Raw genomic sequence first — 13,692 nt, 5'->3', positions numbered from 1 at the left:
GGAGCAAATTTGAAATGAATAAAAGTGGTAAACAAAACAAGGAAACACTCATTTCAAGAAAACAAGAATCCTAAACACAAAGATTGAGAATAAATAAACTAACATGAGGAATAAAGTGGCAAGGTGTCACCAAATAAATTATAAAGATGTATTTAAAACAGGAACACGAATGAAACTAAAAGTCCAGGCATCTACTGATGACAGCAGGTAGAAACACGCCCAACAGGCTTCAAGCTGTAATTAAAGCAAAATGTAGTTATTCAGAGTACAGAGTACTGCCACGCTTTCTTTCCAGAGTTCTATTTATATATTTAAAAAAAAATCATTTTGTATCATTTTGCTCATCCTCCACAATTCTGTCACATAAAATACTAATTAAACCAGTTAAAGTGAACGACTGTTGTGTGACTAAACATGAAAAGGTTCAAGGAGTATGAATACTTTTGCAAGGTGATGTAAATAACATTTCATTAATTTTTTTTTTTTTTTACAGAATACTTATTCAGTAATGTATCTTATGCCAGAGCCTCCAGTATAACCTGACAGAGTGAGTTTGTTTGTGTCTGCTGCTCAGTCATCCACTCAGGAGACTACTACCTGTTTGAGTCTGACAGTGAGGATGAAGAGGACCTGAACTACGAAGAGAAGAAGCCTCAGGCTCAGACTGCGTGCCAGGTCAGGACCCAACGCTTGTCCTCATAGTTCATACATGTCGATAAATTAGCAGCTGTTACAAGGAAATGTGTCTCCCAGTTGGCATACCTGGCCTGGGTGACGAGTGTGAAGGCAGCTTTGAGAGAACGCCAGAGACGTCAGAGACACGTGAAGACTGTCAAAGGAAAAGAGACAAAGAGACAAGAAAGAGGAGATTCCCAACAGGAGGCTCTGAAGGGTAATGACTTTGTGCAAATAAAACTCAGAATCTAGTAAAAGTCTTTGGATTTGACTGAAATAGATCTTCAAACAGGTATCGGTGACAATTTGCTCGATCCATAAGTGCAGATCTATTCAGTCTAATTCTATGATTTGTGTAGGTAGTTAACCTGCTGTTTTTGTCAATTTGTTTCTTTATTTTACATTGACTGTTCTACTCCTAATTTCTCTGACTGAATAAAATAAACTTGTGTTGTTGTTACATGTTTGATCAAGTTTATGAATCTATTGGTGTATTTCAGTGTTCTGTACTGGTGCAGAGTTATCTAGTAAATGTGTAATTCTGTATATTTATGTGTGTGTTTAAAAAAAAAACATCTCGAGTCAATTCAATTGTTTTTCTCATTATGATGAATTGCTAAACTACACCACCATGTCAGGTAAAGTAGCTCAGCTGTACTGCCACAAGCTCATCAATCTCTTGTTCTCTTGTGGCCTGCGTGTGTGTGTGTGTGTGTGTGTGTATGTGTGCATGTGTGTGTGTGTGTGTGTGCATGTGCGCGCGTGTGTGTGTGTATGTGTGTATGTGTGTGTGTGTAGCTTGTGCAGATGAAGTATTTGAGGAGGCCGATGACATCTGTGAAGCTGAGGAACCTGAGGAGGAAGAGTCTGGTAACTAAACATTTACAATGAATACCCATATCTTGTCAGTGTTGGACCTAACCCTGGGTCTGGAGCTGCACTCTCATTGGTTGGCTTCAGCTGTTGAATAAATTACAACCCGATGATGGTGGAGGGCGTCCGCATAAACAGAAAAATAGTTTAACCAAACACTCAGCAGTGACTGAATAATTTATAACATGCTCAATCTCTGAGGCAGGAATAATAATAGTAGTTATATTTATAAATCACAGCTGTCAATAATCACAAAAATGAAATTGAAAAAATGGGATGAAATTGGTCTTTTGAAATGTCATATTTATGATTCACAACTTTAAAGTTTTGCAATTTAGGGGAAAATATTGTCCTGCATTGCTGCTGAATTAAACGTATATTTACACTTTTGTATCTGGATTTAACATGTGGAATATGTCCACATGTTAAATCATATTTTTATTTGTTGGCATTCAGTTGAGGTCTGATACTGTAACTTCTCTGTTATGTTTTAGTCTTATTTTCTTTTCATTGTTTAATTCTAACCTGATTTTATATTTTTCATATGTCCTGGTACAACACTTTGGTGGAGTTCTAATCTGTTTTTAACAGTACTGTATAAATAAACTTGACATCGACATTGAATTAGGAAGCACCAACCAAGCTATAGACAGGGCCTTGATCTTTTTGCTGTGTGGTGCAGTGCATGGAGAGATGGTGCAGAAGATCCTGGACATCCTGCGCTTCCTGTTTGCCATTATCCTGGCCATGGTGGACGGAGTGACCCAGTGGCTCAATCTGCTCACGAAGCAGTACAGAGACACATCCACGGTCCTGTGCAACGAACGCTACTTCATCATCCACAAAATCAAGCAGGTGTGTGTGCAGAGCTGAAACCTTTGTTCCTTTACATTGGTTTGTTTGTTGAACCAAATGCACAAGAACACAAGCATGAGCATTTTAAAAATAATAATTTTACAATTGTACAATGTCTGGTCTACAAACGTTGAATGTGTGTCTTCCCGGTCATTGCAGCGCGACACAGCCGAGTCCAGAGAAGACCTGGTGTCCCAGAACAGTGAGAGTTCCAGCCAGAACACAAGTTTGGATCCAGAACAGGCTGCCAGAAGCAGGTTAGTGTGACGTTGACCGTAACTCCTTCTTACCCTTTATATTGTCAACATGTTTTAACATGCCACAAATCGTAACTTTGGTAAAAAACTGATCAATGCCGTTTTTACCAAATCAAGTAGGAAAAGGTCGTACGGTCAGGCTGATGTTAGAAAGTTCTGGACTTCAATTAGTGTCACTTAAACTGGTGACCCAACTGTGTCTGATGTAAACTAGTTCTTATTGTAGGAGCACCAGTCCCAGTCTGATGCTAAAGGAGTCTTTGGGTTGAACATCTTCATTCTGCCACCAGACTACAGTCCTTCATGCCACAGCGAGTCTTTAGGACTCAGAGGGAGTCGGTGAAGGTGTCATAGAGTACACTCGGTAGATCATGACCAAAGCTGCCCAGGACTCGGTCTGGAATGTTGTTTTGGATACTCTGTGGAAAGTGAGCCTAGATCTGTGGGACGTGTTGAAACGCTCAATACAGACATGGAACGTGTTTGTTGTCTCAGGCAGAAACATGCTCCTGGCTCATTGATCATCTCTGCTGCTCCTGATGCCCATTCAGAAATGACTTCTGACTAAAGTCGGCCTTTGCCTTCTGATTTTTGGAGCTGAGGCCTTTCCTTGTAGAGTAGAAGTGATTCCACTGACCTGGTGGGCTGATCCCATGTCAGGAGGACAGATGGTTTGTCTCTCTGCAATCGGGACAGAATCAGTGTCAAGGAAGGTTGTGTTGCAATCAGCAGCCAGTAGCGTGTTCAGTACCATTATGTCTTGATTTTTTAAATTCCTAAGCTGTGTTTTCTTTCAAGCATTTTAAATCTAAGACTTTATGAATTATTAATCACAAATAATTTGAAGTTATTATCTGCAGAAAAATCAGCAAACAGATGAATCTGTGAATTCTGAACCTTGAACCTGTGTACTGGGTTAGAAGGGACGTGTAGTTTATTTAATACAGTTGGAGGCTTCTTTAATGTTTGTATGAGTGTATGAGCCAGTCCAGGGGAAACACAAGAACTACTTCCTTTCTCATTTCAAAATAAGAGTCCTACGCCTAGATTCTTAAAGCTTTCACCTTTAATCCAAGTTCCATAATAATAACTTACTTTTGCAGAAAACATCACATAGTCCCCAACCAGTAAATGCTTTGCTTTAGTCGTGTAGCTTAATGTAGTTCTCATGACACGACTAGCAACATGAACATGTTGGTACTGAAGATGGGTCTGCTTGAGATGCTGCAGCTTCCCTAAGAATAAAAATAATCTAAATCTTTAACCGTTTGTTCTGAAATGTTTTCTGGTTCTTTGTGCTCACATGTACATGTGTGTCTCTACATGACAGATTGGAAACCCCGAGGCGCAGCAGCAACGGGAATCTCCTCACTGAAGACGTCCTGAGCAGCAGCATGGGACTACAACCAGAACCGCTAAGACAAACCAGACACTCCAGAACAGCCAGTGAGATCCTGTCCAACAGGTGAGGCATCTGAACATGGAGGTTTCTTTTACTAACTTTACATAGGGCTGTGACTCTGCAGCAGCAACACCAGATTGGCGGCAGAGGAGGAGGGGTGATGTGTAGGTGGAGAATGCTGATCGGTAAAGAGGCAGTATTAAGTAAAATCGACTCTTTTGGGCTTTGCATCATGTTATGATGTTATTTCCTCATCAAACACATACCTGGAGTGTTGTCTTGATTCTTTCATGCAAGTTTGAGAGGTCCATAATCTCCATTTGGCAGTGCAAAACACCTGGTTGGACCTGGCACCACCTTAATTTCTCAGCTTCCGAGCTTCTGCCTCACAGAGCACCTCTCTCCCGACACCCACACTCTGCTCCCTCACACTTGCGATCAGCAATCAGCAAACACATGGTGGAACTGAGCTATGAGGACACAGCTTCTCATCATAGGAACTATGTCTCAGTGAAGAGCTGGTAAAAATGTTAAAAGGTTCATGGAAGAGAGCTGTGATGACTTCCTGAAGGTGGAGTTTCAAAAAGAGCAAGAATTTGTGAAGAGACAGAGGCCCAATTTTAAGGCCTTAAGTTAAAAAGTAAAATTTCTTTTGAGTCATTTTTGACAGCATTTTTATAACAACTGAAGGTAACATAGTTAGTTGATTGTGCTGTAAAATAGCATTATGTGCCTGGAAAATACATAATACCATCCCTGTAACAACACATAAGGTGTATTTTAGCTCTGATCTTTGATGTTGTGAGTTTTTAAGGGATCTCTAATGAAGACGATGAGATGTTGTGACGTGTGGTTAATGTTTTCTGCTATTTTCCTCCTCAGGGCGTTTTTCATCGAGGAGCTGGAGCAGAGTAGAGAGTTCTTCAACAATCAGAACCGCATGCTGAGGCTGCTGGTGGCCGTGTTCAACCTGCTGTCAGCCAACTCCGAGCTGCTCTGCTATTTCATCATGATCCTGAACAACGTGGTCAGTGCCTCGGTCATATCCCTGGTCCTGCCCATGCTGGTCTTCCTGTGGGCCATGCTGTCTGCTCCCAGACCAACCAAGAGGTTCTGGATGACAGCGATAGTCTACACAGAGGTACGCTCATATCGGAACTGGGAAAATGCCAGTTCGCCGTCAGTTGGTGGATGGACTGAACTCAGCCACATTCACGCATTCCTACTCACAAACACACATTTACACGCAGATACACAGATGAGTAAGCAACCTGGGGTTAAGTGCCTTGCCCAGAGGCGCATCAATAAAGGACAGGAGGACTCCACCCAATAAGCCAGAGTCGACCTGCTAGTAGAACTATTCACTTTCATCTCAGATTGGTAGGGTGGAGCAATAAATGATTTTCTCTGTACAAGGAGGTCTGGTAATGATAAATGCTGGAGCTCGAAGACCCGCATGCTTACTTTTAAACAGCAGAATGGAAAATTGTTAAGCTGACAGTGATCCATCACAACAGTGGAGATTGAGAGGCTAATATACAGTTGGGTCCATAATTATTCACACGCCTGTGAAAATTCAAAATGATCTTTATCCAACAAAGAAGTCTGAGTCTGAAACGATATGAGTCAGCCATCTTCTAAATGTACATTTTGAAATTCTCTATTTTGATTTACGTTTTAACAAGAAATGCATCAAGACTTATTTAGACCCTGTTCAGAAATGAATAGAAAAAGTCGGTAACATTTGAAGGGGGGTGAAAAAGACTGTTATGACACTGACATAAACATGACATACCACCTGTCATGAACGTCAATAAGTCTTCATGAATATTTATGACTGTTGTCATAAAGTGTCATTCAGTAAATGACACTTTTAATACAAAGTTGATGTTATTCAAAATGTCGTTATGACAACTTGTCATTAACCTCACCCAAAATGTCTTTGTTATGACAACTTGTCATTAACCTCGCCAAAAATGTCTTTATGACTTGTCATTAAGCTAGACAAAATTGTCTTCGTTATGAAAACTTGTCATTAACCAAGAAATCATGATCTAACATAAATTTGTCATAACAGTAGTCATGAGTTAATTTTTACACTAGCAAAAGCTTTAACCAAACAATGATTAATATTTCCACTACCTGGAATAAAGCAAAACAAGTAGGACAAGCAATAAAGATTACATTAAGCTTTATTACACTGTCAAATGTTTTAATAACAGACTCATTAACAATTTCTTTTACATCAACTAAAGTGGAACAAGTAGCACCAGTTATGAACATGTCATTAAGTGTTATTAGTTTCACTAATATTATCTCTTACCTCAAGTAAAGTGAAACAAGTAGCAACAGTTATGAAGATATCATTAAGTGTCATTAATATTAACTTTTTCTGCAAGTGAAACAAGTAACAACAGTTATGACGAAGTCATTAAGTGTCATTAATATTAACTTTTACCTCAAGTAAAGTGAAACAAGTAGCAACAGTTATGAAGATGTCATTAAGTGTCATGTCATTTAAGATGACATGAAAATGTAATCTTCAATCACATCTTCATGTCATTGATATTAATATTAACTCTTACCTCAAGTAAGAGGTAAGAGTTAATATTACCTCTTACCTCATTAATATTAACTCTTACCTCAAGTAAAGTGAAACAAGTAACAGCAGTTATGAAAATGTCATTAAGTGTCATTAATATTAACTTTTACCTCAAGTAAATTGAAACTAGTAGCAACAATTATAAAGACGTAATTTAGTATTACAGTGTCAAATGCTATGCTAACAGAGTCATTGATATTAAGTCTTACCTCAAATGAAGTGAAACATACTGGACTACTTATAACTACCATTATAACTGTAGAACAAACCCTTTGTACATTGGAATAAAACAAAAGATAACTTGTTCTAAGACAACAGAGGGTTTAACGTCTGGTCAGTATACTGTTACTCTGAAATACTGATTGAAAAACTAAAACAGAATTACTTATTCTTTAACTCAAGAAAATAGGTTCTTTCAACAGTAACATTTTTTGCTTCAGCCATCTCCTTCGTAATAGTCTTCCTGTAATGCTCTGAAAACAGGAGATCTTCTTCTTGTTTTCATTTCCTGGAAGCAGCTCTTTGAAGGCGTTCAGAAATGCTCAGAAATTACAGCTGTTCTTGCAATAGTTAATCATGGTGAAAGCCTTTTCATGAATTCAAACTTGGTGAATCTCTTCTGGACATTCTCATAGTCGGTGATGACTCAATTCATTGTGGTCACTTAAAAAAAGAACAAAAACAAAAAACAATGTCATCATATTCCAGCATTTATTTAAATGCCATTCCAAAAATGTCCCTTGCTGCACACTGTCAGAATGGTAGACTGGCAGACAAATGCCTAGTTAACATGACTGGCTGTTATAAAGTGCAATACAATTATTTCTTAATAAGAGTAGCATAATAACTGAAGCTGAACAAAATTATTCTGATCAAATATTTGTCTGGCAGAAGTTCAGATAGACTGCCACTGTTATTCAGAATGCATCATTTAATGTATAGTTTTAGGCACGTGAGTGTATCTTTTTACTTAATGAGCATTCTAAATTATTTCTAACCAGATACTCTAACTTATGGTTGTTTGCAAGAGGCTTATTAATAAATAAATAGATTTAACACCAGTTTTTAGTTGTCTAAAACGTAACTTATTTACTCAGCTGGTGAACGTTGATTCCTGCTCCCCATTCCCCACTTACTTGGCCCTTCCCACCCCACTTCGCATGGTGAAAATATTAACACAAAAACGACTTACCTAATTTTCTTGGGGAATATTTCATCTGCTTCTTTCTCTTTGGTCAAATAGGAACTTATTTCTCTGGTGGCTGGTCCTTATTATCATCCTCCACACTCGTAGCATGTCTTCATTAGCCAACTTTGTCCCCCCACCATGTGTCCTTAGGCTAGCATGGGTCTTCATGTGGCTAAAGTTGCCAAAGCAAAGAACACAAGCACCATGTCACATCAGACAAGTTGCTAAATAATACACATAAAGGATAACTTTGACTAACATATTAGCTTTTAATTTGCTAATTAAAATTGGAGGGAAAAAACAATTTGCCTGTCTTTAAAATATGTTTAATATTAAGGGCTAACGTTACAGTAATGGAGTTTAATAACTTTAGCTAACATTAACTTACAGCAAGGTAGGATTGGCTTGAATTGCTCATAGCTAACAGAGAAAGAGAACATAGTCAATGTTATTGTCTCAAAGAAAATGTAAAGTTAATAAGACACATACCTCATATGTATTAGGTACCAAACTTCGGCTTCTTTTTAGACAGGAGGTCTAGCCGTTATAACTTGTGTTAGGTTTGCCCCATAATATGGAAGATTTCTTCTTCACCAACACACTACACGCCTGTTCGTGCACTGCTGCCTCTCACTGGTGGAGATGGTCTATTGCACTACTTAACCCTTGTGTTTAGAAATGGGGTCCAACCCCACACACGTAAAACTTTTATCATTTGCCACAGTTCTCTACGTTTGCCTCAGTCCTCGCACACACAAGGGTTAAAACAGCCTTAAATAATGTTTCAAATGCTAAGTTCATAAGTGCTTTGTAGACATCTTGTTGTAAAACTTTAGGACCGATTAAATAAAAAAAAAATTAAGAATAAACAACATGGCAGAGCTATACATAAAGCTTTTTTTAAAAGTTTAAACGGTAATACTTTTATAACAAATTTATGTCAGATCATGATTTCTTGGTCAAGTTGTCATAACGAAGACATTTTTGGCGAGGTTAATGACAAGTTGTCATATCGAAGACATTTTGAATAATGTATTAAAAGTGTCATGATTTACCGAATGACGCTTTATGACAACAGTCATAAATGTCCATGAAGACTTATTGATGTTCATGACAGGTGTTATGTCATGTTTATGACAGTGTCATGACAGTCTTATTCACCCCCCTTTAAATAAAGTGTTACCAAAAAGTCTAATGAAAATCTTCTAACTGCTAAGCAGCTTTTTGTTTTGTTTTTTTTGTTTTTGTTTTGTGTTTTAAATCTGCGCTTTACTGTGTGCAAAGCCAAACTTCCTGGCCTTTCTGCTGGATGAAGTGAAACATGCCTCCAAGTGTTTAGCAATCAGATTTATTTTAAGCAGCATTAGAGACAAACGCCATCAGGTGCTCAACAACACCCCTGGTGTTCAGTCGGTTCTGACTTTTTAGGGAAACAATCATTGTCAGTTTTGGGACATTTTGAAGCATTTTAGTTTGGTAAACGTCCTGGTGACCATGTTGCAGTCCAATCTGAACTGTTACTTAAAGGAGGGTGAGCCGGCTACCCAAGATCCTTCTGTTCTGTCTCTGTGTTTGTGGCTGTTACTTCCTGCTGTTTGGGATCCGTTTCTGTTTCTGTTTCTGTTCTCCCCTGTGCTGAACCTGAACTGATTGTGATCTATGCAGTTGGTTTCTAGAATCACAAATGTGCTAATCTATAAATAATCCATAAATGAGCGCAAAGAAAATTTTAATTACGTTATTCAAACTTGGGCATTGTAAAGTCTAATGGCTACAGGTGGAAATGATTTTCTGTGTCTCTCTGTAGTTCATAGTGATTATTATGGTGACTCCTTCAAGGTACATTTCCTGCGCCATACATCACTGAATACAGAGCTCGTAGTGTAACAGTTCTCTTAATGATGTTTAAATATTGGTTTAAAAAAGATTAGCTTTGTGAAAACATATTACAGGATGGCTACGTAAGCCTGCAATAGGACTTCAGCAGGATTTTAACCACCAGAAGAAAAATAATCCTAAAAGTTGGGACAAGACTACAGTAAATTAGTACCTGTTCAGCAACAAATGATCAAGCATTTTAATTAAAAATTATCTCAAAGTTGAGCAGCTCCCTAACTTGTTGATCAACATATAATTTTTAAGTTTGTTCCTGGCAACAAAAGGAGAACTGCCTTTGGAAACCCCAAACTGTATTAGACCATTTTAATTATTGAATGTTAATAAATCTGTTTTTTGAGGAAAAATGCTTAGAATGAACCTAAATTGTACTACTTAAGATATAGATTTCTTATTGAAAATCTCATACAAAGAAACAAAAAGTCTCCATCAGCTCCATTTGCTGGAGTAACATTTAAACCATTCCTAATTTACACATAAAAACGGACTAAATCTGTGATTGTAACAGTTTTGACATCAGTTTATCGTTTGTTTCCTGTGTGAAAATGTAAGCTTATAAGCGAGCTACTAAAGGCTCTCTTGTGTTGACCATGGGTGTATGTAGTGTGTGTGTAGATTTGAATTCATATCAGAGTAAAGAAGCAAACTCCTTGATGTAATAATAATAGACTTTATTCATAATGTTCCTTATATCTTTAGATCTCAAATAATGATGTAAATAAAGATGTGCCTGATCAGGATGGAGGTTGACTGAGTCACTGTTCTTTTCACTAATCACTGACATTTTCTCCATTGTTTGACGAGGATCAGTGTCTGTGATGCACAGATCACATGTACTGCTGAGCTTCCACCACACTAATGGGATTGTTGTGCCACTCTGCCTCTTCCCAGGCCATGGTGGTGCTGAAGTACATCTTCCAGTTCGGTTTCTTTCCGTGGAACAGTATTTATGAGATGACCCTGAACGAAGACAAGCCCTTCTTCCCACCGCGCATCTTTGGCCTGGAGAAAACCGACAGCTACATCAAATATGACCTCCTGCAGCTGCTGGCTCTCTTCTTCCACAGATCGCTCCTCATGGTCAGTAAATGCTGACGGTAATCACGCCACACACGCTTTGAACAGCTTTCTCTTCATTTTACTGGTGAAGCTGGAATTTCTCTATTGATTTCTTCCCCTGATGCCAGCTGTCGGTGAAAACTTGTTGCTGTGTGTCTTTAAATCTGTTCCTCCCCAAAAAGCTGTCTCAACAAAAATGAAGCTGTAACTAAAGATGTAAGCTGCTGGGGAAATTAGTCTGAGTTAGGACTGAAAGCTTTACTAATATTTGATATGTCTGAATTATTTTTCATATAATATTTGATATTTTGTGGTACTCTTTTTTTTTTTAAGTAGATTTTCTCACTGCATTCAGAGCATTTTCTAGAGTGCTGCTTGATCCTCCTGTGTGTTCTTCTCTTTCCGCCATGTTGTTATTGTAAATAATAATGTTTTCTTAATAACTCACTTGTTTAAATAAAGGTTCAAAAAATTATAATACTAAAATAATGATAAAAGTGACAATAAAACTATTTATTGCTTTTTTCAGATAGCTGTATGGCGGTGACTTTTTGGCATAGCTGCTTTTGAAAAACATTTCTGTTTGTAATATGTTTCTTCAGGACACTGGTCACTTTAAACCGCCCAGAGAAGTGGTGTTTAATCCTATTGTCAAATTTATTGATATTTATGTCGTTGAACGAGTGGATAAAATAGTGAAACTAACAATCCCAACAGTTTTGGGGGGATTTCAAATAACATTAATGGGAATTTATTGTGACAAGAATAAATTGCCATTAATGAATAATTAATTCCCATTAATTGTAAAATTATGTAAATGATTTTGATCATTTATATGATCAAAATCATTTGATCATATAAATGATCAAATGATTTTTGATCATTTGATCAAAAATCATTTGATCAAAAATCATTTGAAATGACTCTTCATATAAATGAAGTCATTTATATGATTTTGATCATTTATATGATCAAAATCATTTGATCATATAAATGATCATGATCAAATTATTTTTGATCATTTGATCAAAAATCATTTGAAATGACTCTTCATATAAATGAAGAGTCATTTATATGATTTTGATCATTTATATGATCAAAATCATTTGATCATATAAATGATCAAATGATTTTTGATCATTTGATCTTTGATCATTTGATCAAAAATCATTTGAAATGACTCTTCATATAAATGAAGAGTCATTTATATGATTTTGATCATTTATATGATCAAAATCATTTACATGACTTTATCTCAGTAAATGATGGATGACACAATAAATACCCAGCCTTAATCTGACCCAGAATAATGGTTTTTCTATATAAATTTAAATGTTCCATGTTCTCCTGTGCTATTGCAGTCCAAAAACATGCATGTTAGAATATTATAATTTGACCATAGGAGTGTGTGTGTAAAACATGTCTAGTGTATATATGCTTCCTGCATGGTGATTGCAACCCTTCCCTGACCCTGAACAAAACAGGGTGCTGATATAGATGGAGGGGCAGAGACCCAACAGAGCCAACAGGAGCAGGTGCTACATGCTAAGAGCAGTGGAGACTGGGGTCGCTCACACCAGGAGCTTATCCAGGGTCAGCAAAGATGCACATACAGGATGAAAGATGGAAGCAGGAAAAGACAGAACCAAGTGGCTGGACTGGCGTCCAGACCCATCTGGACCCGGCGTGGGCAGGATGTCCCAGAGTCACATGGGTAGACTGCTACAGTGACAGGACCAGGGTCGGGTTGGACCTCCAGAGCCAGACCAATCAGACATAATGATGACTGATGAAGGCAGTAGTGATAGATGAGTGAACAAGAGAAGCTCCAGAAATAAAAATGGCTGAAAGATGAAATTGGAGAGGTTGTAGTGGAGCCAGAGGTCACTGGAGCACTGAGACAGTGACCCTCAGGGTGGGACAGTGGATCAGTCAGACCATAGCATAGAGGAACCCATCAGCCATAGCAGATGCTAGTCAGCTCAGAGCTTCAGGAGTTGCCATGGAAATGCTTTATTGAGTTAGCTCTGGAAAGCTATCCAGATGTATTATTATGTTAATAAAGTTCCTACCTGAGGAGACACGGTGTGGGCTCAGCAGGATGTTGAGTGGTCTGCTGAAGTGGACCTGATGAAGAGTCAAGACCAAACCCTGACCACAAGCCCTATGAATATGACTCTTCTGTTACATTAGGCAGTGTTTTTGTGTGTGTGCACAGCAATACGGCCTGTGGGATCACGAGGGCCCACTGGAGGAGCAGTGTGCGTCATCAGAAGATGGACATAACGTCAGAGCAGGAGAGGAAAATGGGAGCAGGAAGGAGGAAGCTCAAGACGTTAAAAGAAAAGACCAGGTAAACCAACACCAGCCCTGAAGAACCTGACCACTGGTCACTTTACATTTTATGAAGGTTAACCATCATGAGATAACAGCTTCACTGAATAAAAACTTTTGTTCTGATGACGTAGGACATTGAAGAAGCGGGTCCCAGCTCAGGCGCCGCCACCATTCAACCACCTGATGCAGCTGAGGCACTTCCTGATGGGCCAGGGGGCGAGCATGAAACCAGAAACAACAACGTGGATGTTCTGGATGGGAGGGAGAGAGATAGTCAACCACTGACAGAGGACGTCCCGAAGAAGGACACCAAATGGCTGATGGTGGACGTCCTGAAAAGGGACAGCAAACGGTTGACAGAGGACGTCCCGAAGAGAGAGAGCAGCATCCGGTTCCGCAGAAAAAACAAGAAAGCAAAAAAACAGGACAGTAAAGGTTTGTATCGTCCTGAGTTAGCTGCAGTGTTAACATTAACTGCAGACTTTGGGCCTGGTTCATCAAGGCCTAGCTGTTTATTAGAATATGTTATAAAGTTCATATATATATA

The 13,692-nt window shown here is 38.5% G+C and overlaps 1 protein-coding gene and 1 long non-coding RNA gene across 3 annotated transcripts in view; one reads left to right on the top strand and one right to left on the bottom strand.

Annotated features, from left to right (window-relative positions):
* The window catches only part of piezo1 (piezo type mechanosensitive ion channel component 1 (Er blood group)), an 86,057-nt gene that overhangs the window by 58,506 nt on the left and 13,859 nt on the right, over window positions 1–13,692 (top strand). For both annotated transcript variants that reach the window (XM_017309158.1, XM_008429141.2), the window contains exons 31-40: window positions 575–675; window positions 754–892; window positions 1,474–1,545; window positions 2,231–2,403; window positions 2,563–2,660; window positions 3,991–4,125; window positions 4,945–5,203; window positions 10,641–10,829; window positions 13,027–13,161; window positions 13,277–13,580. In XM_017309158.1, the coding sequence (XP_017164647.1) occupies window positions 575–675; window positions 754–892; window positions 1,474–1,545; window positions 2,231–2,403; window positions 2,563–2,660; window positions 3,991–4,125; window positions 4,945–5,203; window positions 10,641–10,829; window positions 13,027–13,161; window positions 13,277–13,580 (1,605 nt within the window). The remainder of the gene's footprint in view (window positions 1–574; window positions 676–753; window positions 893–1,473; window positions 1,546–2,230; window positions 2,404–2,562; window positions 2,661–3,990; window positions 4,126–4,944; window positions 5,204–10,640; window positions 10,830–13,026; window positions 13,162–13,276; window positions 13,581–13,692) is intronic.
* On the bottom strand, window positions 6,506–8,441 carry LOC103476661 (uncharacterized). The gene is made up of 3 exons (XR_535526.2): window positions 8,343–8,441; window positions 7,857–8,025; window positions 6,506–7,327 (listed from the first exon to the last, which is right to left on the bottom strand). It is a non-coding gene; the product is annotated as an uncharacterized LOC103476661 (long non-coding RNA).

The sequence above is a fragment of the Poecilia reticulata genome, linkage group LG15, assembly GCF_000633615.1.
Source record: "Poecilia reticulata strain Guanapo linkage group LG15, Guppy_female_1.0+MT, whole genome shotgun sequence".
Classification (NCBI taxonomy): domain Eukaryota; kingdom Metazoa; phylum Chordata; class Actinopteri; order Cyprinodontiformes; family Poeciliidae; genus Poecilia; species Poecilia reticulata.
This window is presented reverse-complemented; position numbering and strand designations above follow the sequence as displayed.